The following is a 25,676-nucleotide window of genomic DNA, read 5'->3' as shown; positions in this document are numbered from 1 at the left end:
GGGAGAAACAAAGTTTTGCACATTTTCACCTTTTAAACCTATTAGCAGTTCCGGAAATAACTCGACTCAAGACTGAGCTGCATTTAAATTGAATGTGTAATTTTTACAATATGCACATATTAATATATATTCATGCACTGGGGTGGGGGGGGGGGGGCAAAACACAACAATGCCTTTTCTATTTTGTCTTGAAGGAATAATTGGCCAGAATAAATAGCAGCCAAATAATGAATATCTTCTCAACAAGACTGCTGTTTAATTAGGCTAAAAGCTCAAGACTGGAAACAAAAGCTGCATTACTGTATTGGCAAAGTACATTTATGACTTTTTGACAGATGGCTGTAATGCAGTCTAGGCAAGTCGACTAACCAACACGCAGGCAAACACAGCCCTAGATATGACAGACAAACTGAGAAACAATTGAGAGTCAGACAAAACTGTGCACACATATGCTTCACATGCAACAAAACCCATAATGTTTTTCCACATTCTGAATTAAATGCAGGTTACGCACACTTCAAAGACGGGTACAAAAAAACTTACATCTGACTTTCATGTCAGTAACAGAAATATTCATCTTATTTTGCATCATAAAGGGTACTGGTCAGTCATCTTTATGACTTTAGTTTGCAATGAGAATCGAGAAAGTCAATAGTGCTGATGTTACGAGACATTTAACTTGGTTTTTAACAGCTAGAGAAAGAAACTGCCTCACAACAAGGAAAGCTCAGACATACATTTTCAAAAATAAAGTTACAAAATAGACACTGCCAAATCAGAAACAAATGACATCCCACAAAACAGCACACAGCGTCAGTCTTATGTATGGTAATAAACACTGAAGGGCCAACCAATTATATTTTATATAGAGCTGTTCTTGTCTGTATGAAGGAATATTGTCCCTGATATTGTTGCTGGAAAAAATGACTCTACTATTTCATCTAAACCTGCTATATTTCTATATTTAAAGGACTGCATCTGTTTGGTAACACACAGGGGCTCTGAACATCTCAATAAGGCTGTCAAATTGCTCAACAGAGCCATCTAGTGGCCCCAAAACTTTAAATAAAAAATAATGAATGGAAAGAAGACGATCCCGAGCGACCGGTTCGTCGTCTCCTCTCAAATGCATTATATGCCTTTAACAGAAAAAAACAAAAACAAAGTAACTTGCCTATTCAGTAAATGCTTGACTTATTTGTCAGTCTTCATTAGCATACAAAAACCCGTTTTATAAATACCTGTTAATGTTTTACAATGAGAGCCGTACAGTTTCAACCCTTGTAAATTACAGTGGCAAGACAGGGTTTCACAGACATCAAAACATTACGAGTGGTTTGATAACGCAATATTCTATCAAATTTATTAAATAATATCACGTTAGTAAAAGATTCAGTTAGCAAGATAAAATATGGATGGATTTAGTTAGCATATTTGATTTTATTGACAGTCTATACGACAACGCATTTAGTTTTATTTATAACAGCATTCCCTAACTAAAATAATTAGAGCCAGGAAAAGCTCGATTGAATCAAGACACTGACTGGAGAACTGTAACGTTAGTCTACTGGATACGATACATCAACTTTGGCTTTAGGAGAAAATCTGCCACGCTTATAAATAAATATAGACTGCAGCGATGTAGGTTGGCTAAACTGACAACTCACACAATCCATCTTGTCGCCTAAACTGAGCTAAAATGACATATGATTAAAAAAAATGATCATTTAAATAAATAAATAACTTAATTTTCTCCAAATAAAACATTTTATTTACTTTCATTAGCGAGCTTACAGAATGACAACACATGTAAATATCGTAGCCTATGTATAGGGTATAAAAGAGTAACCTAGGCTAATAAATATCATTAATGAAGCCATATGTCCTATTTGTACCTTTATTGACCAGTTTAACTATCAGCTGAAATTAAACTCGAATAATAATGTTCAAAGAATACATTTATAAACTCGTCTGAGGCTACATTTTGTAAATAAGATTTTTTCAATAGAAATTCAGCATGATATACAGGCTATTCATCCCGTTTACTGAACAGCTTGCATATTATTCAGCAACACAGTGCGTATATAGATATTTTTCATACAGTTTTATTGCAGATTACAGTGTACTCGTATAGGCTTAAGAAGCGAAATACAAAATACATACCTTCTCCAGGTCCGTTTTACTTTCCCTGATCTGAAATCGCTGCCTACTGTTCGTCCATAGTCTTCGTCTCTGGAATTAAACTCTCCACTTTCTCGTAGGTAATTTATGGCAGCCTACATGAAGAAGAGTCCTGGGGTGTATTTTATGAATTTCGACGGACTGTTCGCCTTGTCAGGCTGGTGTTGTCGGAGCGCTGCGCTGCGGATCATCCTCTGTAACCTACAGTGTTGCCGAATGTTTCTGCGTCTCGCGCGGCCTCATTTTAAACTCACGTGACGTCAGAGATCATGGTGCTCAGACTGCAAGCGATAAGTAAACAGCACATAGGCTACGTTTTGTTGGAGAAAATACAGTTCTCGATTAACTTTTACCTTAGTGTCACACTTAAAGCAAAACCACAATTTTAGTAAATACAGTGAAAAAAAAAACATTAAATTAAATCATTAAGTTAAATCTCACTCTGTTTACATGTTCCTGCTCTTGTGAGCATTATAGCCTTTTGGCCTATAAGAGTGGTCCAAAACCTGTATATATGATTAAACAACATTAGATTACAGAAATAAATATAGGTTGCAAATTAGTGTATTCTACACTACCAGTCAAAAGTTTTTACTATTTAAAATAAGTTTTATTTTTGAATATATTTTAAAATGTAATTTGAATGGTAAGATTTTTTAATGTTTCTTGAAGAAGTCAATAAGTTTTATTTTTGAATATGTTAAAAAGTAATTTATTCATGTGATTTCAAAGCTGAATTTTTATTTTACTATTTAAAATAAGTTTTATTTTTGAATATATTTTAAAATGTAATTTATTCATGTGATTTCAAAGCTGAATTTTTAGCATCATTACTCCAGTCACATGATCCTTCAGAAATCATTCTAATATTCTGATTTATTATTATTATTATGTTGAAAACAGCTGAGTAATCTTTTTTTAGGTTTCTTTGATGAATAAAAAGTTCAGAAAAGCAGCATTAATCTGAAATAGAAATATTTTGTAACATTATAAATGTCTTTATCATCCCTTTTGATCATTTTAAAGCATTACATATATAGAAATATTTCTTGAACAGCAAATCAGCATAGTATGATTTCTAAAGGGTCATGTGACACTGAAGACTGGAGTAACGATGCTGAAAACTTAGCTTTGATCACAGACATAAATTAAATTTTAAAATATATTCAAATAGAAAGCAGTTATTTTAAACTGTAAAAATATTTCACAGTATTACTGCTTTTACTGTATTTTGGATCAAATAAATGCAGGCTTGGTAAGCAGAAGATAATTCTTTAAAAGGCATTAAAAATCTTACTGTTTATAAACACTTGACTGGTAGTGTAGGTAAAAACATATTCATCAATATGACAAAATCTGTCCATTTCACGTTTAATCATTTAATCCTTTCACAACGGATTTCATTGTACACAATATCTTCAAAATTAATCTTAATGTCATATAAAATGATGAAATAAATCTCACCTATAAAGGCTTTTGTGTTGATTAGGCTTGTCATTTTCCACCATCCCTTTTAACGTAATACATTTATGAAGTTTACATTTATTGATAATAAAATACACAACAGTCTGTTTCTTCACCCAGCAGTGAGCATAAAAAGCAACTATATACGAGTACTAACCTTTATCCTAGGCCAATCCTTTAACATATCCTTCATGATAACTTCATAATATGTTACACAAGACAGGTTAATGCAGACAATAAAAGATCTTAGTTTTTTTTATCTCCAAATAAAGCCCTTCACAGATTCCAGATCTACACTGAACATGTCCTGAATAAAAATGACTTAGGACGAGACCATTTATAACAGTGAATCAATTTTAGCTCATAAATATCATTTTTGTTTTTGCTTACTCTTTTTCAAACTTACAAATCATTAATTTGACAACTCTTCAATTTCAATAGTATCTGATGTTCCTAAGAGGACATGATTTCTTGCATACCTAAATGCAAATTCAGTAATTAGCCAGATCTGCTTTTTATGAAATCACAGGAGGGAGCCTATCAGAATAGCTGACAGAGCAAATCTGCCTGTTGCACCAAATTGTTGAGTAAGTTACTGATAAATTGCTTACAGCTATAGAAAAGGCAATAGTATAGTGTTTACACTGCATCACAATGTTGAGAGTCAAGATAGATGCACTTACATTCTTATGTCAAAAATGTTGGCTAAACATTTTTCTTATCATGCTTAGTAAGGCCTGGTAATGCACAATTGACCTTAGAGTAATTAATTCTCTATTTGACATTTTCCTGCAGAGTACAGATGGGAATAATATAGTACAGGAAAATATATAGCAGTATATAGGAATAATATCAACCACAAAGCACTATAAACAGCAGATGAGAGGATGGCATGAGCAGAGATTAGTAATTAGGCTGAATCCGCAAAGCACAATAACTGGACTGGTTCCGGCATAAACATAGATAAATGCTGAGAAAAAAAACACTTTGGAAGGAGCAAAGGATATGCATTTGTTTACTAAGCTGTAGACAGATTTAAGGCCTTGAGGGGTGTCGAGAAGATTTGTATAAATTTATGTTTAATCTCCAAATGGGGCTAGTTGCCCTTCTAAATAAGTGTCCAGATATTTAAACTTTATTTTTCCACTTCTACAGGGTAGTATTATATTGTATTAACAATATCATTTCACAACTTGTTTAACTGGTCCATTTTGCATGATAATAATACTAATAATCCAAGAATCTGAGATTGGAATATGGACAGGTATACGTCTTTTCCAAACAGATATGATTCGTTTTTTATAATTTTCAACTGGTTAAAATGTATGCTACAAGTTTTATGAGAAATCATAAGTGCTTTAAACATATATAATAGCTAACATTTCAAACCTTATGTCGTTACGGTTAATATTTGTCTATAGGCCTATTTCATCTATTGCCAGGGTTTTCAACCAAGTACTGCAGGGCGTCCACACTCCATAGAGAAGAATAGGCTATTCATAAACAAACAAATGCTTTAATGAAAGAATTTAAGTGTTACCAAGGATAAAACTTTAAGAACTAGCTTTTTATATTGGGGGTATGGGTCTGTAACGTGCAATCTAATATACTGAAGTTCTGTATTCTACTACATAAACGCATAAAAGGCTGAATACTGATAAATGATTGTTAAAATTTCTTAGTTTTTAATTAGCAGGCAAGCCTCTCAAACAGCATTGCGCAGTAACAACGCATTTCCACCAGCAGATGGGGTCATTGCCCACACGCGGTCATGCTGTCCGGAAGACAGATGTAAATATTTTCATGACGTAAAGAGACAATCTCTGTACCCATACTGTCGTGCACCTCTAAAAATACTCAGTTTCTCCCTGAATAATCTATTCTTCGAAACAACCTTCACACTGCCTGTCAGAAGACCATGCGAGGTTGTTGTTGACTGTATTCTGTCTTTATTTATTTATTTATTTATTTATTGTAACGCAAACAGCGATTGGTAGGGTGTGATAGCTTATGCATCATTGCTCTGTCGGCGAGAGAGTTGGTGTAGTCTGCGGATCGGATTGCTCCTGTTTGAATTTTTGTTTTTACTGCCGAGAAGCCAGCTATTAAGGATTCATCATGCAAAAAAGGAGGAAGCCAGAGCCGATCCAGCTGAACCCAATTCCAGATGGGAACGCTATAAACGGAACCGGGGCCACAGAGTGAGTGGGCTTGAGTCTTATGATAGCGTTTCGTGTCGAACAAGCTATAAGAAGACTTTTAGAAACCAGAGTTGCTTCATTCATGGATTGTTTGGCTCATTAAGAATATGGTTTGACTGACAGTCAGGGCTGCTTAATAGATTTAGCATTGCTTAATCAGCTTGTATTGGCCATTAAATTGGTATTAGTATGGATCTTTTTGAGGGTGTGTTGGTTCTAAGACGTCAACAGGTTTATAAAGACCACGAATGAATTGTAAGCTTAATGTGATTATTATTAGTTGACGTACATAACACCAAATGTGGGTCATTTTTGCGAAATGGCTGCCTTTTTAAGTTTGATAAAGTGATTTTAAAGTAAATAGCTGTCAGAATCTACCATTCTATCGGTTAATCTATTTTAGTGTTATTAAATTGAATTGTGCCATTTAAAGATAATCAATATATTGTAAAATATGTTGGAATATGGTTATGAGATTTGTTTACAAGTTAAGAATAACAAGGTTGACAGTTTTAGCTGTTGTGCTTGAGTTCAAAAGTAATTCTAACAAGAAATGAGCACCAAGTCAGCATATTAGAATCATCATCAAAAGAAATAAATTACATGTATATATATATATGATATTTTAAATCCTAACAATATTTCACAATTTTACTGTTTTTACTGTATTTTTTAAACAAATAAATTCATCATATATATATATGATATTTTAAATCCTAACAATATTTCACAATTTTACTGTTTTTACTGTATTTTTTAAACAAATAAATTCATCCTTGGTGAGTATAAGCGACGACTTTTTCCTCCAATATATAAAGTATATAAATATATGTTTTTTGGGCTGTGAAACATCCATATCTGAAACATATCTATATTAACACAGTAAAATTTGCTCCCAATTATTTTTTAAGTCATTTTATAAGGAAAACAAAATGCATGCTGTTTGTGGAATAACCCATACGTTGCTGTTTAGCATCTATCAGGTGCACATAAAAGAGCTGCATCGCTTGCAACTCAGATCAATGAGAATAGCTTATCACATTTGGACAGAGCTGCCACAACACTGCTCTTCTCTGTAGTATGTTGTCCAAACATAAGTTATGCCCAAAATGTAGTACTATAGGAGCAAAACTGGAGAGATAAAGCATCCAAAGTTGTCTGTGTTTTTACAGTTTGTAAAGGTCAAAAATCCAGTGTTTTGTTGACCCTAATGTAAAACAGAAATGTAAATGAATGTGATATCATTCTCCAAGGCCAAGTATTATCAACCAGTTTACCTCAGTATGTGATTATTGAGGATTTTAACTGACCACCAAATATAGATGCAAGTGACTGCGACATATCGATTTGTTTGTCAGCTTCCCCACATCCCCGCAGATAGATATGGTGACAGAGGACCACCTCTGTCTGTGCTACCTTCATTTGGCAGGCCTGTGACTTTTCTCCTCTTGAAGCCGAGGCAGTGACAATCCTCACAGCCTGAGCCAGTGGTGCATGTCATTGCCTCTTGTTTCGTCGAGCTCACTTGAGAGCTTAGACACTTTTCCCCTCTTGTAGTCTCCATTTAAGAGACTGTTAATTTTTTAGGATAAAGTTGCAGTCTTGTACATGGCTATTATTTGTACATAAATAATGAGTATAAGCTGTGCTATAGTGTGCAATAGAAGAGGTGTTTGGGAGAATGACAGTAAAGCAGAATTACATTCCTTCCTGGAGAGCAGGACAGGCTGTGGCGAGCTCGCTTTGGAATGTGTGTGTGTGTGTGTGTGTGTGTGTGTGTAGCGGTGATTCAATCCTGTGGAAGTCAGTGTTCAGAGAGGCTCAGTGGAATGTTAAATACTGTGACAATGCTTTTTTTCCCCCAGAAGCCTCTGTTTTAAATCTGTCGTGGCAAGCCTATCTCAAAAAGAGTGCAGTTAATATTATTTTAAAAGTTCTTGCTTGTCGCTTGTGAAGCACTTCATATGTATCACCTCTTTCATGCATTTACAGTTTGTAAATTAGGAGTAAAACAGCAACAGTATCTGCCTCCAGTGGAGAGTGAATTGATTTAGAAGCCATAAATATATTAACAGCAATGAAACTAAATGTTTTTTAACACCTGACTTGATTTTCTCTTTCATATTTTCATTTTAATGGCTTAAAGGCCCTTTAAAGTTTTAATAATCGTTTGAATTCTTGAAAAATAGGGAAGTCCACACCATAACTATAATGATAACAGCAAAGAGGAACAATATGGTTTTAGAATGATTTTTGATGAACTGACAAATGATAAAAATATTCACAGCCAGTCAGAATTCATCCTGACTTCAAGAGCTCGAGCATTTAAAGTGGCAGATGACAGAACTGCAGCATGCGCTTATAATGAACACAATGATATTGTTCATTGGAGCCCGGTCTCATGAAAATGCGTATAAATAGTACGCCAAATAAAAACAAAAACTCGTGGTATTGATTAGTGCTATCAAATGATTAATCACATCCAAAATAAAAGTTTTTGTTTACATAATATATTTGTGTGTAATGTGTAAATTTATTTTGTATATATAAAGACACACACATACAGCATATATTTAGAAAATATTTACTTGTATTTATGTGTATATATTTATATTCATATAAATTATATCATGTATAAATATATTTAATATATAAACATAACAATTTTCTTAAATATATACATGCATGTGTATGTATATATACATAATAAATATACACACTACACACATATATTATGTAAACAAAATATTTTATTATGAATGCGATTAATCGCGATTAATCGTTTGACAGCACTAGAATTGATATGCAAAAATGGACTATGGCATGCATATGATACACAGTTTTCACGTGCATATGATACGAAATTTGTTGGCGTGCATATAATATGCAGTTTTCACGTACATATGATACGCATCTACCCCACAACCCTAATCCTACCCATCGCGTAGCATATACAGTACACGCCAAAGTGTAACATACCTCCATTTTTGCATATCAATACCACAAGTTTTCATTTTTATTTGGCGTACTATTTATACGCACTTTCATGAGATCGGGTTGTTCATTGGTATAGAAGCTAATATAGTTATCATTTTATCTTTATAGTTATTGTTCTTGGTGTGAACTGGCATGAAAATTTTTCAATGTTTTTGGTGAAATTCTCTCATGCTCACCAAGGCTGCATTTATTTTATTAAAAATACAGTAAAATCAGTAATATTGTAAAATATTATTACAATTTTACCATTTTAAATTGTAATTTATTCCTGTGATGGCAAAGCTGAATTTTCATCAGCCATTACTCCAGTCTTCAGTGTCACATGATCCTTAAGAAATCATTCTAATATGTTGATTTGGTGCTCTTGGTTTCCTATTATTATTGATGTTGAAACAGTTAATATATTTTTGTGGAAACTTATACATTTTCATTTGAATCACTCAAGTGTCAGACTTTAGTTCTGGTGATATAGTTCTGTTTTTAAAAATGCTGTTCAAATGACTAGTAACCTTGTTTTATTTTCTTACCAAAGCCAGTTTTCTTTGCATTTGGCACTTGCGAGTGCTAATTTTGTACCCTGCAAATATTGTTTCATCTCTCTTCATTGGCAGCGGTACCTCTGCTGCTATTGTTTCCCATTCCCACAAGCTCAATGCGGCATTGTGTCTTTTCGAGATTATCAGTAGGAAACCACACAGTGTTACAGTGTTACACAATCACACCACACACACACACACACCACACACACACACACACACAGCATGGCACCATCTGCTGCTCTTCATTTTACTTAAGAGCGCGGCTGGGTGTATGAATGCTGCTATAGTGCATCAAGAAGAGCTTGATAATTCCCAAACATTCCCTATACCTGTTCCCTTATTCTCTTCCTTTATGATGTTTATGTCTGAGATCTGTTTAAATTGTGGATTTACAAGCTGACAGCACAGATGAATCCACAGGAGTGCTTTATGGAGCGTAGTTAAAAATCGACTAATAGAACAATCTCTGGTTTTGTGCTCCTCCCCAGAGAGAAATGGTTTGCTTCTGTCTAACCTCAGCTGATCCCGGGGCTCCCAAGTGTTTACATCCACATTCCAGTGCACGACATATGAAGCTGACCACTTATTTCCTGTGTTTGAGCATACTGTATCCACACACCTCTTCAAAAACTCAAAAGAAAAAAAGGAAGAGAAGTTCTTTCAAGTACTGTTCTTGGGCTTTCAAAAGCTTTTCTGGTTTTGAATCTCAAACTGTGAGCAGCTTTACTCTTCACTTTTATGCACTTTTTGTATCTTTCCTTAGAAAGAATCTGCCCTTTTTATGTAAACAAAATGGTGTATTAAAGGTTAGACTAAATAATGAAATACTGTGTAGTAGTATTGAATTATTTATTACTTTCATACAAGTTGTTGCAGCATAGCATGCTGCGTTGTCACTACATTCTACATTAATAATGTGTTGCAAAAAACACCCTTGCAATGAACAGTTTCGCTTTGTATTATGCTCTGTGAATACAATTTGTAAATAATTTTTGAAATTGATTCAATTTTCAGTTAATTTGTAAAATGTTATGAATTGATTTTATTAGATGCTCTTTTTGAACATTAATTTTCATTTTAAAACACAGAAGCCAGAACAATTAAAGTGAAAACACATTTTTGGGAGGAAAACATAACAGTTTGTTATGTTGAAAAAATTGTGGGAAAAAGAACAATTTTCTTGCCTTGCAAACTTAACCTTTGCATTTTTTCTGTGATGTATTGGTTGGTTTTTGAAGGATCGTGTGACACTGAAGACTGGATTAATGACTAATGAAAATTCAGCTTTGCCATCGCAGGAATGAATTTTATTATAAAACATATAAAAACCAATAAAATTTAAATGGTAATAATATTTTACAGTATTACTGGTATTACTGTCTTTTTGTTTAAATAAATGCAGCATTGCTGTTGCAAATTTAAAAAACGAATTTGCTGTTATTTTATAAACTAATTTTGCCTATTATAAATTAGTAATTTATGTTTTGCATTATATCATACTGTTGTCATTTTTTTATTTTCTATATAATATATTAAATAAAAAGAATTTTCAGATAATACTGCAAAATAAAAAAAACTAGTATTGTTTTAAAAATTTAATTAAAATAAATATGTAAATAAAAACAATTATTTATATATATATATAGTAGTGGTGGACCCAGTGAAAAATGTTGGCGAGGCATATATATATATATATATATATATATATATATATATATATATATATATATATATATATATATATTTTTTTTTTTTTTTTTTTTTTTTTTTGTGGTAGTGGTGGACCCAGTGAAAAATGTTGGCGAGGCAATTAAAATTTTGAACTACTGGTCTGATCGGGCCAACAGAAAAAATCTTCTGTGGCTCTTCACATGAACTGAAACTGCTCTGGTTAAGGCCTCCTACATGCAACACAAGGTTTGAGTTAACTTGTGAAGTATTTTTCTCCACTCTGGCATCTTATGCGTCCTTCACCATTATCACGTCTCCACCACAGCGTGTCCACGCCACCCACTTACACCCACACAGCAGCCTCGTAACCATGGTTATATCTGGCCTTGCTGTCAAAAATGAAAACACTTCGCCTCATTCTGCATATAGACGAGACAAAGACATCCTGGAGTACTTGTGCTGTACTCTTCCACCTGAGTCGTGCCGTCTGTCCTGGAGCTTACATGTTGCGATATTTTGATGTAAATTTATGTGTAAGTGTCACTTGTTGTGGACTGAAACATTGTTCAAGAGCAGAACAACATGTTTTACATCTGAATTGGCTCGGTGCTTAAAAGCCCTCGAGGCTCATGGTGTCCAATGGTCCTGAAACACTCATTTGGAGATACAGCATGAGATACACCCACATTACAGAGGTTTGTGGCACCAAAGCTGGATCACAAGCTGTAGGAAACCTAAGATTATGATAAAATAATTCCTAATTCGTATCAATATTTGAATCATAAGACTTTAATTGGTTCATTTGAGCACACAAGAAGATTCAATCATGATTGCACGTGGTAAATGCAGTTATGCAACAGTGAAGAACAGAGTGCTGTTGGAGGAGATGCAGAGAGGATGGAGAGCGGAGGGTCATGGAAGTTCGCTCTTCCAGCAGAAATCTAAGGAAATACATCACCATGACAACAGGGCCAAGGGAAAGGTTCGCATGCTTAGAGGAACTCCCTGTTTCCTCAGAAAGAGCTTTAGGAAGAAGATGTTATAAAGTCTTCTCATCACATACATTTCCATGCACACATTGTACAATAATCTATTCAATATTCTTACGTTTTCTGCCTTAAGGATGGGAATATGTTTCAGCATGCAAGAGCTTTGGCTTATTACTGGTCACGAGAGGAATTCTTGTTGTAGACAGTAATGTATAACATATAAAGCAAGTCTAAGACTGTAGCAGTGTTATTGCAACCTCAGCTTATTTTATTTTAGTTCAGGGCAACATTTCTTTTTTTTAAGTTATGTAATACTTTTGTTTAATTTTCTTAATAGCTTTAGATTTAGTTAACAATAACAACACTGGACTGTAGTTTGAAAAATGACAGTGTCAGTGACAGTATGCATTTTTGTCCTATTAATTTATTAAAAAATACATCAAAAAAGTAACGCATACAGTACATACATCGACTTAAAGGAATAGTTCACCCAAAAATGAAAATCTTGTCATCATTTACTCACCCTCAGGTTGTTCTAAACCTGTATGAGTTTCCTTCTTATGTTGAACACAGAAGATATTTTGAAGAATTTTGAAGAACCAAACAGTTGTTAGTCTCCATAGGCAAAGAAATACTATGGAAGTCATTAGGAACCATCAATTGTTCGATTACCAGCATTCTTTAAAATATCTTCTTTTATGTTCAGATAAGAAAGAAATTCATTCAGGTTTGGAACGACATGAGGGTGAGTAAATCGTGACAAATTTTTCATTTTTGGGTGAACTATACCTTTAAATACACACTCTGTGATATGCATGATTTCATTTACTGATTTAAAATTCAATTTGATATTTTTCAGGGGGTATGAAGTAAAAAATGTCTGGGGAATACAACAGTCCTTATAATGTAATGAATAAAAAAGAGAAACTCTAATAGAAAACCTTATTAAATAATTTAGCATAATTATCTATTAGGAAAAATAATATTTTAACAAAATTGCTTAACTGATTATTAATATTTGAAGCAATTGCTTCAGTTAAAGAGAGGAGCTCTGTAGACCCTCATGGCTGTGTTGAGGTGTATATTGAACCATTTAGTTTCATCACTTGATAAATTAAATTCATTTTTCTGTCTGTGTTAGAACAAATCTGGAAGCTCTGCAGAAGAAACTGGAAGAACTGGAGCTGGATGAGCAGCAGAAGAAACGCCTGGAAGCTTTCCTCACCCAGAAGCAGAAGGTCGGAGAGTTAAAAGATGATGACTTTGAGAAGATTTGTGAGTTGGGTGCAGGCAATGGAGGAGTGGTCTTCAAGGTCTTACACAGACCCTCAGGCTTCATCATGGCCAGGAAGGTATGTTATGATAAAGCAAACTGCTACAACCAGGGAGGGTGTCACTGAAGTCAGTTGATTGTCATTACCAGCCTTGAATCGATCTGAAGCAGTTTTAGAGCTGCTTTCCTCAGAGCCAGTGCTGCCTTTCCAATATCTCTTGAAGGCATTAGCTATTCATGACATCATGTCTTTTTATAGATTGGAAGAAGTTAGACATTGCAGCAATAAGGCATGACATTCTGTTTTTAGCATGCAGAATGGATACTGTGACATTTATTGCACATGTAATGCATATAGTGAAACAAATCCCACTACAAAAAAAAGAAAAAAAAAAAAATACCATTAAGCAAAAAAACACTTTTAAGCCAAATTACCACTAGTCCACTACCTAGAATGATGAAACAAATCATCCTTAATATGAAACCGCCATAGGAAGAAAACAAGCTGAAGTGTAGTCAGCAGACCAACTCCAAACAGCTCATTTACCGCATACATGAAACAAAGAATTGACAGTGTGCATGCAGAGAAGCAACTACTTGTCAAGCTAACTATAAAATGCAGACACCCTGGCAATTACAGAGAGAAGCTCTGCCTGGTACTGAGAGCAGTTAATGGGTCTTTTGCATTTGCTTTGCCCTGCACTTATAAAGACAAAATCGCAACATTGTAAACAGCAGTATGAATGTAAAACATTAATATAAAGAAAAAATATGCAAATGTTTCTTCAATTTCAGTGGTTGATTTTTATTAAAAGTTATAGATTTCAACCTTTTTCTTGTAATATAGTCCTCTTGTTCTTCTTTTCATGCAGTTGATCCACCTAGAGATCAAGCCAGCAATAAGGAATCAGATCATCAGAGAGCTACAGGTGCTGCATGAGTGTAACTCTCCCTACATAGTGGGCTTCTACGGAGCTTTCTACAGTGATGGAGAGATCAGCATCTGTATGGAGAACATGGTACTGTCTGCTCTCAGTTTCAAACATAATACAGAGGAATATGAGAGTTTACCTTTCTCACTCTCTCTATATATACCAGTATAAATATATATAATCTGTTGGATACTTTGAAGTCAGTAAGATTTTTTCTAAAAGAAATTAATACTTTTAATCAGTAAGGATTCATTAAATTGATCAAAAGTGACAACAAAGACATTCATAATGTTTAGATTACTATTTCAAATAAATGCTTTGAATAAATTCTTTTGAACTTTCTATTCATCAAAGAATCCTGAAAAAAAGATTTCCACAAAAATATTAAGCAGCATAACTGTTTTAAACTTTGATAATATGTTTTAAATATATTCAAATAGAAACCTGTAAAAAAAATTACAATATTATTGTTTTTACTCTATTTTTTAAATCAAATAAATACAGCCTTGGTGAACACAAGATACTTTAAAAAATAAATACATTTCATTTTATCATTCCAGCATCCTTTCAGTATCCTTAAAAACACTACCTTTGCTTTTATAGGTGCTTTATAAGAATTGCTGAATTTTAAAAAAATCCATCAAAAATCCTGGTAACACTTTACTTAAAGCCTTTATGTATAATGTAGTATAAAAGTAATTTTAATGCATTAATTATGCCTTGTAATACAACATATAATGCATTGTACAATCTCATGAATAATTGTAACTACAGTTCATACATTATAACACTTATCAATTCATTGTTACACCATGCATTTAAAATTTGGCTATAATTATTTCCAACAAGATATAATGTATTACAATGCACATTGTGAATAATTATAATGCATTATACCATTTAAGAACCCTTTATAATGCATTATTCATAAAGGCTTTATGTAAAATGTTACCTATATCTTTTACTGTAGGATGGTGGCTCGCTGGACCAGTGCCTGAAGAAAGCAGGCAAGATCCCAGAACAAATACTGGGCAAAGTTAGCATTGCGGTCGGTATCTTTGCAACCTTTCTCAGCAATATCCTCAATGGTCTCATCTGGACTGTTTCCAGAAAGCAAAGCTAAAGCAAAGTGCTTAATGTTTCTGGACCTGTTTCCTTTCCATTTATGCAGGTGATAAAAGGCCTGTCCTACCTGAGGGAGAAACACAAGATTATGCACAGAGGTGACTGGTGTTGTGTTATCTCAAACTGATATCTGTTCATCTACTTTTTCTGTTGACACTGTATTTACTGAAGGGAAGACCTTGTCGTTGTCTTGCAGATGTAAAGCCATCTAACATACTGGTGAACTCGCGTGGTGAGATCAAGCTGTGTGACTTTGGTGTGAGTGGACAGCTCATTGACTCCATGGCCAATTCGTTCGTGGGCACCAGGTCCTACATGTCTGTAAGTTTATTTGCAACAAAAATACCAATTCTATCAAATCTTCTTACTAACATCCCATTCAATTCTTTACAAAATGACCCACTGTAGTATGTTAATATATTATTTAAAAAATGACTTATGATGACCCTTGTTAATATATTATATTATAATGAAAGGTATATACATAGTTGGGGGCAGAATTTTTAGAAGGCTGTGGAAATACATCTGTGTTGTTTGTCCTTTTGATCTTTCATTTAAAAATGCACATAAATCTAATCTTTCATTGAAGTAAAACATTTGAAAATGGGGAAAATCTCATTATGAAATAAATGTTTTTCTCTAGTATTCGTTGGCCACAATTATTGTCGCCCTTTTCTTCAATACTTTTTGCGACCTCCATTTGCCAAGATAACAGCTCTGAGACTTCTCCTATAATGCCTGATGTGGCCGGAGAACACCTGACAAGGGATCAGAGACCATTCCTTCATACAGAATCTCTCCAGATCCTTTAAATGCCTCCTCTTCATTTTACCCCATTCATTTTCTACAGTGTTCAGGTCTCGGAACTGTGATGGCCTTGTCACAACCTTCATTTTGTGCTCAGTGAGCCAATTTGTGTTGATTTGGATTATTTTCCTTACAGAAGATCCAACCACGGCCCATTAAATTATTTCTAGTAGAGGCAGTCAGGTTTTGATTTTTTATCTGTTGGTATTTGATAGAATCCATGTATCAAGACGTCCAGGACCTCCAGCAAAAAAATAGGCACACAACTGTAAGATTTACAGAATCTCAGACATTTTGATCAAGCACTTCAAACACGTCGATCGCTTGAGATACACCCTGACACTTTGATTAAACTGTAAGACTGGAAGATCTTCTGAGATATAGACAATACACACCAAGTGCATTAACATACAGACATTCGTCTCAGCATCCCACTGACAGAAGACATGAGAAAAGTCCCTTCTCACCTATCCACTTCCTTTCCCTCACACATAGTCTTTTACTCAGCTCACTCAGAATGGTCAATAAAAAAATGTTCTACATGAATGCAGGTGATATTTACAGTCATGTTTGGTATCATTTGAATTGACTCAGGGTGATTGATACAGTGGTCTCAATTTTACAAGAAGTAGACTAAAAGGTAATACAGGTCCCAAGAGTTAAGAGATATTTTGCTCACTAGAGGGTGTGCCATTTCCCAGTGTCTTTCATGCAAATTACATTCTGTCCCAAAAGGTTATAATAACTCTACTTGATCAATGCAAATTACAATTGTTAGCCTCCGTCTCCATTTTGGGGGATGTTTATTTTGGTCAGAGTTCTTAAGGAAATCTTGCAAGAAGACCCCAAAATATATATATATTTACTTGGTTATTTACCAAGGGGCCGTAATTATATAACCATCGGGGACTAGACAAATAGTACTAGCACAACCTCTGATTATTGCTTGAGCTTTAACTAAGTTGTACATGGGTAACTGTAGGGGGCTAAACAGAACTACTATTTAAAGAATGGTAAGCATGGGTGACCTATTAAATAGTATTAGTCATAACCTCTGACTAATATTCAGACTGGCGAGTTTGTGATCGTGGGGTCCATGAAAAAAACGGCCGACATGAGGCACCCTGAGCGCCATAGATTCCTAATGAACGAGTAAATATAGAGTAAAGAGTTGAATAGAATAATCAAATGCCAGAATAATAATAACTAGGAATGGACAAACAACCAATTTGCATTTCAACCTAAATTCGAGGTCATAGTAAAATGGAGTCAGATTAAAGTTGAACTTAAATAAATAGCTTTGTGCACTGAAAAGACCGAACATGTGAGAAGCCTTTGGATACCTACGTTGGGCCAAACATGTGGACCTTACACAACATTTTAAAGATCCAGCAGCATATTTAACGGTGGGCATGGCGTAATTTTTTTTTTATACCTGTGAATCCCTTCTCATGTATGCCATAAAGCTATTTTTAATTGAATCTGTTTGCACCTGTTTGAAGTTCCAGTAGTGTCTGGCAACTGAATATTCTGGAGTTTAACTGTTTTTGAATGAGAGCAGAATATTTTTTCTTGAAATGCTCCCAAGCCACTTGTGGTGAAGTAGGTGCTGTTTGATTATTTATTATAATTTTTTTTTTTTTTTTGAGGCTTTCTGATCCCAAGGCTTAACTAATTTCTGCAATTTTCCAGCTGTGATCCTTTGGTTTTACTCATTCTGATGAATGATTTTGGGAATTTGGCCTTTGTGTTAGCTCATATTTATACGTGTGAAACATTGTCGATTTCATGTTCCTAGCCACTCTTATGTGTTAAAAATTAAATGTAAATATGAATGGGAATATGCTTCAGAGATGTTTGATTCATAAAAAATTAATAAAAAAAAAAAAGGTTGTCAATAATTATGGCCAATGTGTATTGGAGAATTTTTTTTTTTTTTTTAAAGCTGGTTTCATTATTTCCACACTTTCAGTTGTTTCACTTAAATGAAAGGCTAGAAGTTTTGAATGAAACACCAAAATGGTAATTCAGATTTATTTTCAATGCCTTTTTTGCTCATATTTACCAAGGGGTCTAATAATTCTGACCACAACTGTACTGATCAGCCACAACATTACAGCCACTGAGAGGAATTGAATAGCATTTATTTTATCGTTACAATGGTTCCCATCATGGGGTGGGGTATATCAGGCAGCAAGTGAACAGTCAGTTCTTGAATTTCATGTGTTGGAAGAGCCAATGGTCAAATAGTAATGGCTAGACAACTGGGTCAGAGCATTTCCAAAACGCCAAATCTTGAGGGGTGTTCCTGGTATGCAGTGAATAGTGGTCCCAAAAGTGGTTCAAGGAAGGATAACCACACCTTGCCAAACTACAAAAAAACTACATTGATCAAGTAGAGTTATTATCACCTTTTGGGGCAGAATGTAATTTGTTTAGGAATGACTTTGTTTAGGAACTTGACAAAGTGTTGCCTACACATCTGTGGGATGTGCTGGACCAACAAATCCAATCCATGGAGGCCTCACCTTGCAAGGTACAGAATGCTAATGACTTGGTTTCAAAGATATCACAAGACAAAATATAAGGCAGGTGGTTTTAATGTTCTGGTTGATCAGTATCAGTGTATATACTTTAAAACAATCATTTGACAAGTACTTTATTTGTGAAACTTTTTTCTTTTTCAAAAACGTAACATTCCATAGCATACTATATATGTATAGTAATACAATATAACCAAAGTAGTTACCCCATACCACACTTTTAGCCTCCCCCCAACCCAAACATGCACCAAATATTCATGAAAGTACTCTAATCACACATCACCATCAGAAGAACCTCACCATCAGGAGGACCAAGGAAATGAAGAAGGGACAAGAAAAAGTAAAAAACAGAGGAAAAACAAGATCAGATGACATGTAACACATTAACAACAAAGCAAGGACATCCTTAAAATATAGACCTGAGAAAGGGGCCCCATATTTTGTCAAACAAAATCCCGCTCTAGGAAAACTTATCCTTTCAAACTTGAGGGCTGAAACCATTTCAGCTAACCATTAAAAAAACTTGGAGGTGACGTGGATTTCCACTCTATCAAAATCACTCTTTTGGCCAGCGCCGTGCCAAACATGAGGGAGAGTTGAGACTGAAGTTAAAGCATGGTCTGAACATCCAAAAAGCACTTAATCTTCGTTAATATTAATCTCATTTTCAAAAGCGCGAGAATAAAGCCTAAAAATACTTTTCCAAAATTTGGATACCTCCAGACAGGACCATAATATGTGACCGTATGTCCCGTCAGCACTTTTACATCTATCACACAAATGAGAGATAGAAGGGTACAACCTATTCAGTTTAGCTTTGGTATAATGAAATCTGTGCATCACTTTAAATTGTATAAAATGCAGTCTCACATTAATAGGGCACAATTTAATTCATCAGCCAGTACAGGATTCCTTGGATGTTTGGTTTGGAGTATCTCAGTACGACCATTTGTTTGTTCAGGCTCCTGTTTTTCATCACATCGCTTCCTTTATGATAATGTTCATTTCCTCTCTCTATGATCTTTCTCCTTTTATCTCTGTGTCCATCTGTAGCCCGAACGCCTTCAAGGGACTCACTACTCTGTCCAGTCTGACATATGGAGCATGGGTCTCTCTCTGGTGGAGATGGCTATTGGACGCTTCCCTATTCCACCACCTGATGCCAAAGAGCTGGAGCAAATCTTTGGTCAGCCCCTTGAGGGGGACCCCTCGGCCAGCGACACCTCCCCTAAACCCAGGCCTCCTGGTCGACCCGGCAGCTGTGAGTGTCTGTTTGTTATCCTGTAAATTATGTTAGAGGTGTTTCTAAGAATATAATACATAATAAAGTGATTTTATTTTTTCAGCATATGGTCCAGACAGCAGACCTCCCATGGCTATATTTGAGCTGCTCGACTATATTGTCAATGAAGTAAGGTTTCAGTGGTGCTTAAAAGATCACTTAACAGTTTTATGGCAGTGAATTAAAGTGAGGATTTATTGGCTGCTTCACTTAGCCTTAATGGAGCTGTTTCTCTTTTTTCAGCCACCTCCCAAGCTACCAAGCATCTTTGGTGCAGAATTTCAAGACTTTGTTAACAAATGGTAAGCAAAGCAAAAAATTGCACCGTAGCTCACCTAGTAGAGCATGTCGCATGTAATGCCAAGGTTATGGGTTTGATTCCCAGGCAACTGGCATACTGATAAAAATGCAGAGTGCAGTAAAAGCTACTTTGGATAAAATCATCTTCTAAATGCACAAATTCTTCTTCAGTGGTGTCTGCTGCTCCATCTAGTGGTTGAACTAGAACTAGTTTGGGGAACGCAAGTTTTGCAAAGAGAACGCAGAAAATTTGAATCTCACCATGTCCTCTTAGGGTCTCCATACTAAAAAAACAAATTAATAAAAATTTTAAATCCTTCAACCAATTTTTTTTTTGTGTTTTGTGCAGTTTAATCAAAAATCCAGCAGAAAGAGCAGACCTCAAGCAATTGATGGTAGGAACAATCATTTTCTTTCAATACTTATGTATATATATTTCCTATGAATGCACCTCATGCATCTAACGTCTAATCATTTTTGTTCCAGGTCCATTCCTTCATAAAGAACTCGGAGGCAGAGGAGGTTGACTTTGCTGATTGGTTATGCAGCACCATTGGGCTAAACCAGCCAGCAACTCCAACTCACAGCGTGGGAATGTGAGAGCAGCCATCTTTTTCTACGCCAGCCATTTACTGTTTCTTCACCTGCAACATCCCCAGTTCCACCCTACCAGTCAGTCCAGAGGCCAACAGCAAACTACTGCCCTCTTGAACACACTCCTTCTTATTTTAGATGTTGTCCTGAGTATTAACGAGCATACTGGAGTAAATAACAATGCATTACGGCTCCAATAGGTCGCTTGAAATCTGTTCTGCCAAATATTGGTTAATGCCAATAGCATCCGTAAGAACAATATTACAAAAATGTATTTTTTTCTTACTACAAAATCTAATATTGATTGCAAAAGCCATCAAAGGCTGAAATTACACTGCAAAACCTTAAATGCTATGGATCCTCCTAAATGTCAACTTGCTGTGATCAAGTTACTTTTTAATCTCTTAATTTCAAGGTTTATGACTGCACTATCAGCTACCCCTGAAGTGGTTACATTATTTCATTGTAATGTTTTGTGTTCTGCTTTATTTCATTGGTGAATTTGCAGCCTTTAACTCACAAAGTGAGAAAAAAATCAGTCATACTTTTGATTTATTTAACATGACAACTGATGGAATGTGGCAGTGCTTAAATTGTATGCAGTGGATTAAAAACGACAGATTTATCAGAATTTTCAACAGCGGTTTTATTTGAAAATCTTTTGTGAAATCCATAGACTGTTCATGAGGTTTAAGCTTGAGCTGGAGCAGGAGCAGCTGCAGGCTTCTTGGCCTTGGTCTTCCTCACAACCTTCTTCTTCTTGGGTTTCAACATCTTGGCCTTGATCTGCACACAAATTTACACATTTAGAAATTGCTTAGCATGTTTATCACTATACTGACACTGGTGGGTCATAAGGGTACTTACTTCAGGTTTGTGTGCCAGGATAGCACGGCGACGGGCTGACTTGGCATAGGGGTTGAGCTTCATCATCACTCTCAGGTTCTTCAGAGGGTTCTTCTTGAGTACTCTGCGATGAATCTTGTGTCTGCAATTGTGTAAAGAAACTTGTTACTCTACTTATGTAGACTAAAAAAAGAAGACTTTCAAAGCAAAATGGCTCAGGACTTCCTATACAATCATTAGTCAGAAACACGGACCTGAAGTAGTAATCTCATCACTGCAATGATATGTTGGCAATATAGATGATCAAAGTAACCAAAACTTACTTAGCAGGACGAAGTGCCTTCTGGACCTCCTCACTCTTCAGGATTCTGTGCAGATCTGTATTGTTCATTTTGTGCATGGGCAAGCTGGAAGATGACAAGACAGTAAGTCCAAAAGTTTACGCTCAACATCTACACATTTTAATATCTAGGTGTGCATCTGAACAAGTGGGGTTTCAGACCACCTTATTTTTCACTCAGAACTTTGATAATATCATTGTGTTCAAAAACACGGACTAAAGTTGAAGCTCATCACTGTTGTTCAACGCACAACCAGATAAGGACAAGAAAGAAGTGTAAGGGAACTCACTTGTAGTCCACTTTAAGGGAGGAGGCTTTGCGCCAAGTGCCATAGAGGTCATCCAGTTTACGGAATGCACCCTCGGTCCAAATGCAAAAGCGTCCAATGTGTCCACCTGGAGCAAGCTTCAACAAGTCCAGTCTGCTCACAGACTGCAGTGTGATGCCTGAGAAAAGAGACCTTGTGGTTGATGATTTTGCAATCATCTGGATCAACAAATTTTTTGTGATACAAATTAAGGATCAGAACTTCCACTGAAATCATAGGATTCATAAACACGGACCAGAAGTGGATCTCATCATGTTTAAAGTGTGTTCACATGAAGCAACTGCAAAATACAAGATTTCGTACCAGGGATGTTTCTGAAAGCTCGCGTCACACCGTTGTCTTCGTTGTAGATGATACACGGCCCCTTACGCTGGATACGCCTTCGGTTCCTCATCTTACCCTTACCGGCACGCATACGCTGAGAGGCGTAAACCTAGAGACCAGAAATATGTATCAAAAAGAGCACATGCTGGTAAAGCACAACATTTTAAATCAGAGTTTGACAGTAGCTCACCTTCTTGATGTCGTTCCATGCCTTAAGCTTCTTCAACAGAAGCACAGCCTCCTTAGTCTTCTTGTATCCTTCAACTTTATCATCAACAACAAGTGGGACCTCAGGAATCTCCTCAATGCGGTGACCTGAAACATTTGCCATTTGTTTTAAATCAGTGAAATTAGAAAATTAGAAAAATGTTTCTAAGGTAATCATAAATATATAGTGCACTGTCATTATAAAGACCCCAACTTTTGGATTATGAAGCTCTGGACACAATGTGTTCTCTCACCTTTTGCCATGACCAGGGCCGGCAGAGCAGAGGCAGCCAGGGCAGAGCAGATGGCATAACGTTTCTGGTTAACGTTGACCCTGCGGTGCCAACGGCGCCAGGTCTTTGTGGGGGCAAACATGCGGCCACCACGACACATCTACAGTGGAGTCAAGGGCCAACATTTCACACTAAAGGGCCTGTTCACACAAAAGTGAATATTCAGTTTGAAAATCTGATGCATTAAGCATTTTGATTCACATTTATGTCACTCCTATCTGTGCTCTTATTTTGTTTTTTTAGTGTTATTTAATAATCACCAAAGTGAATACAAAAATCTGAACAGCTCTGAAAACATGTAAATTCTGTTTGACTAACTTTGTGATAAATGGGTTAGAAACAGTCACAGGGAGCTGTTTATGTATCATAGTATCTGGGGTAAACCACTGTATTTCTGCATTTTCTGTCTGCTGTTTTTTACTCATTGGTCCGAACAAACAAATCTAATGCGAAAATCAGATCAAATTTCGATGCTGAACATTTGCGTTAGTGTGAACAGGCCTTGATTTTTAAATATGCATCATTGAACCAGCTCAGTCTTAATATTCGTCAACCGTCCACGCCAGCATGAGACAGCAGGCAACTGTCGCTGTGCATAGAGTAAGACGCAAATTACACCATCACAGCAAGGGTTGCTTATAATCACGTTTTGAGAAGTTGTTCAAGTTAATGTTGCGATAGTTTAGGATACATTTCCGAAAGCACCCTGTCCGGAGCGGTGGGTGCCACCACCACGCACACGGGGGATACGGGCCACGGCTCTTCCTGTGCCCCAGGACTCAGCGCTGGTCTGGTGACCTGAAACGACACACAATTTTGAGTTATGCTTGATCATTTCATACCATGGCAAAATATCAGACAGACAAATGCCTCTCAGATCTTCCAACATAATCAGTCGTCAGAAACACGGACCTTGAAGTGGAATGTCATCACTGAATTGACATTTTAACGTTGTATTCAAAACAACACTCACCGGCCAGTGCACTGACAGCGTAGGGCTGGCGCTTGTTCTTGCGCATGTTGGTATGCACAAAGTTCACAACATCAGGGCGGATGGGAGCCCTGAACACTGCAGGCAGAACCACATTTTTGCCAGATGTCTCTCCTTTCTCGGAGTAGACCGAGATTAACGGTCGGGCACAAGCCTAAAACAACAAAAACAGAGGTATGAATAACTTAAGGTATTTCCATTTACAAGTTTATTCATCAGTTATAAGATTGAATCTTGCTCAGTCTTGGTTTTCATCAACCTTCTGTGCCAGCATGAGACAGCAGGCAACTGTCGCTGAACACAGAGTAGGACGCAAATTACACCATCATAGCAAGAGTACCAGATAAAAACTTGGGAGGTAAAATAAATTATAATAAGGTGCAAAACATTAACTATAGAGTAACTATAGTAGGGAAACTGCTGATAATTAAGTGAAAAATCATTTTTTTTGTTATTTACTTATCCTAAAGTTGTTCTAACTTGTATGACTTCCTTTTAATATTCTTTTTACTGTCATAATAATGAATAATCGATAGTTATTTTAAAGTGAATGATGACTTCAACCTCAACTGAAGCGTCTGCGTTCAAAACTAAGACTAGGCCACAACACGCAAGTTAACATTTCCAACTATGTTCTTACTTATGATCTCAAGGCTATTAAATTCTATGTAGATGTTGGGGTTTCTAAAAGGACGGAATAGCATTTCTTTAAAACCGCGTTTGAATGTCGAGGTAATAACCTCTAAACGGAGTCAGCTGCCAAATCATGACTGCACGTGTGTACACGCCGCACTCGATCAAAATGGCTCCCGAGAGCTGCTGTTAGTGCACGCATAGAAGCTAACGTTTAATACTTCACCCAAAAACCAACTGCTGATGAATTAAATGCTCGTAAACCAATATAACGAAGAAGCTTTATTGAAAACGCGCTTAAGGCGGTGAAATAATGTTCTTTGTGCTCACCATTATTGTAAGTTTTCACGGCTCGCCAGGAACCACGCTCCTAACTCGATGGCGGCCACGGAAGAAAAGGAAGAATGAAGTACTCCACTGGCACTTGCATATCCATCCGACTTATGTCACTTCCGCCCAAGCCTGTGCTTCATTTCAGTCAGCAGCTTATTTTTATAAACATGATCTAGATTTAATTATACAATTATTTTGTATCATTTATTATTTTGCTAACAGTGAATTGCAATAAGATACATGCGATAAAGTAATAAGCGTGGCAATATGTTTCGGCACTATATAAGTAGTGGAAGCTGGCGGATGGGTCATGTGGATCTACTTTCAGTAATTCATTCAAATATTTAGAAATGTTTTTTTTTTTAGTATTTCATTAGTTTTATCTTAGTTTAAAATAATATTGCAATAAAATAAAATAAAATGAAATAAATAAATAAACCTTTTTGTTGAACATGATTTTTTTTAACAAGAATAGGCGTGGC

The 25,676-nt window shown here is 35.8% G+C and overlaps 3 protein-coding genes and 6 non-coding genes across 12 annotated transcripts in view; 1 reads left to right on the top strand and 8 right to left on the bottom strand.

Annotated features, from left to right (window-relative positions):
- The window catches only part of megf11 (multiple EGF-like-domains 11), a 102,374-nt gene extending 99,972 nt beyond the window's left edge, over window positions 1-2,402 (bottom strand). For all 4 annotated transcript variants that reach the window (XM_042744119.1, XM_042744118.1, XM_042744121.1 and 1 more), the window contains exon 1: window positions 2,164-2,402. The gene's annotated coding sequence lies outside the window, so the exon portion shown is untranslated. The remainder of the gene's footprint in view (window positions 1-2,163) is intronic.
- Window positions 2,403-5,452: 3,050 nt separating this feature from the next.
- On the top strand, window positions 5,453-21,529 carry map2k1 (mitogen-activated protein kinase kinase 1). Its single transcript, XM_042744117.1, has 11 exons — window positions 5,453-5,846; window positions 13,184-13,394; window positions 14,188-14,334; window positions 15,218-15,295; window positions 15,419-15,470; window positions 15,569-15,693; window positions 19,776-19,983; window positions 20,069-20,133; window positions 20,248-20,306; window positions 20,654-20,699; window positions 20,791-21,529. Exons 1-11 carry the CDS (start codon window positions 5,764-5,766, stop codon window positions 20,902-20,904), a joined length of 1,188 nt encoding a protein of 395 aa, XP_042600051.1. The 5' UTR covers window positions 5,453-5,763; the 3' UTR covers window positions 20,905-21,529.
- On the bottom strand, window positions 21,520-25,317 carry rpl4 (ribosomal protein L4). Its single transcript, XM_019105978.2, has 10 exons — window positions 25,192-25,317; window positions 24,211-24,382; window positions 23,929-24,035; window positions 23,199-23,337; window positions 22,928-23,052; window positions 22,717-22,846; window positions 22,375-22,531; window positions 22,068-22,151; window positions 21,766-21,886; window positions 21,520-21,684 (listed from the first exon to the last, which is right to left on the bottom strand). The coding sequence occupies exons 1-10, from the start codon at window positions 25,192-25,194 to the stop codon at window positions 21,589-21,591; spliced, it is 1,134 nt and encodes a 377-aa protein (XP_018961523.1). The 5' UTR covers window positions 25,195-25,317; the 3' UTR covers window positions 21,520-21,588.
- Window positions 21,956-22,024, bottom strand: LOC122140498. Its single transcript, XR_006157177.1, has one exon. It is a non-coding gene; the product is annotated as a small nucleolar RNA SNORD18 (small nucleolar RNA).
- On the bottom strand, window positions 22,258-22,325 carry LOC122140499. The gene has a single exon (XR_006157178.1). It is a non-coding gene; the product is annotated as a small nucleolar RNA SNORD18 (small nucleolar RNA).
- On the bottom strand, window positions 22,604-22,672 carry LOC122140496. The gene has a single exon (XR_006157175.1). It is a non-coding gene; the product is annotated as a small nucleolar RNA SNORD18 (small nucleolar RNA).
- Window positions 23,768-23,865, bottom strand: LOC122140501. The gene has a single exon (XR_006157180.1). It is a non-coding gene; the product is annotated as a small nucleolar RNA SNORD16 (small nucleolar RNA).
- Window positions 24,107-24,175, bottom strand: LOC122140497. Its single transcript, XR_006157176.1, has one exon. It is a non-coding gene; the product is annotated as a small nucleolar RNA SNORD18 (small nucleolar RNA).
- Window positions 24,464-24,561, bottom strand: LOC122140500. Its single transcript, XR_006157179.1, has one exon. It is a non-coding gene; the product is annotated as a small nucleolar RNA SNORD16 (small nucleolar RNA).
- Window positions 25,318-25,676: the final 359 nt, after the last annotated feature.

Source organism: Cyprinus carpio, chromosome B18, assembly GCF_018340385.1.
Source record: "Cyprinus carpio isolate SPL01 chromosome B18, ASM1834038v1, whole genome shotgun sequence".
NCBI lineage: Eukaryota > Metazoa > Chordata > Actinopteri > Cypriniformes > Cyprinidae > Cyprinus > Cyprinus carpio.
Note: the sequence above shows the minus strand (reverse complement) of the source record. Positions and strands in the feature narration are given on the sequence as shown.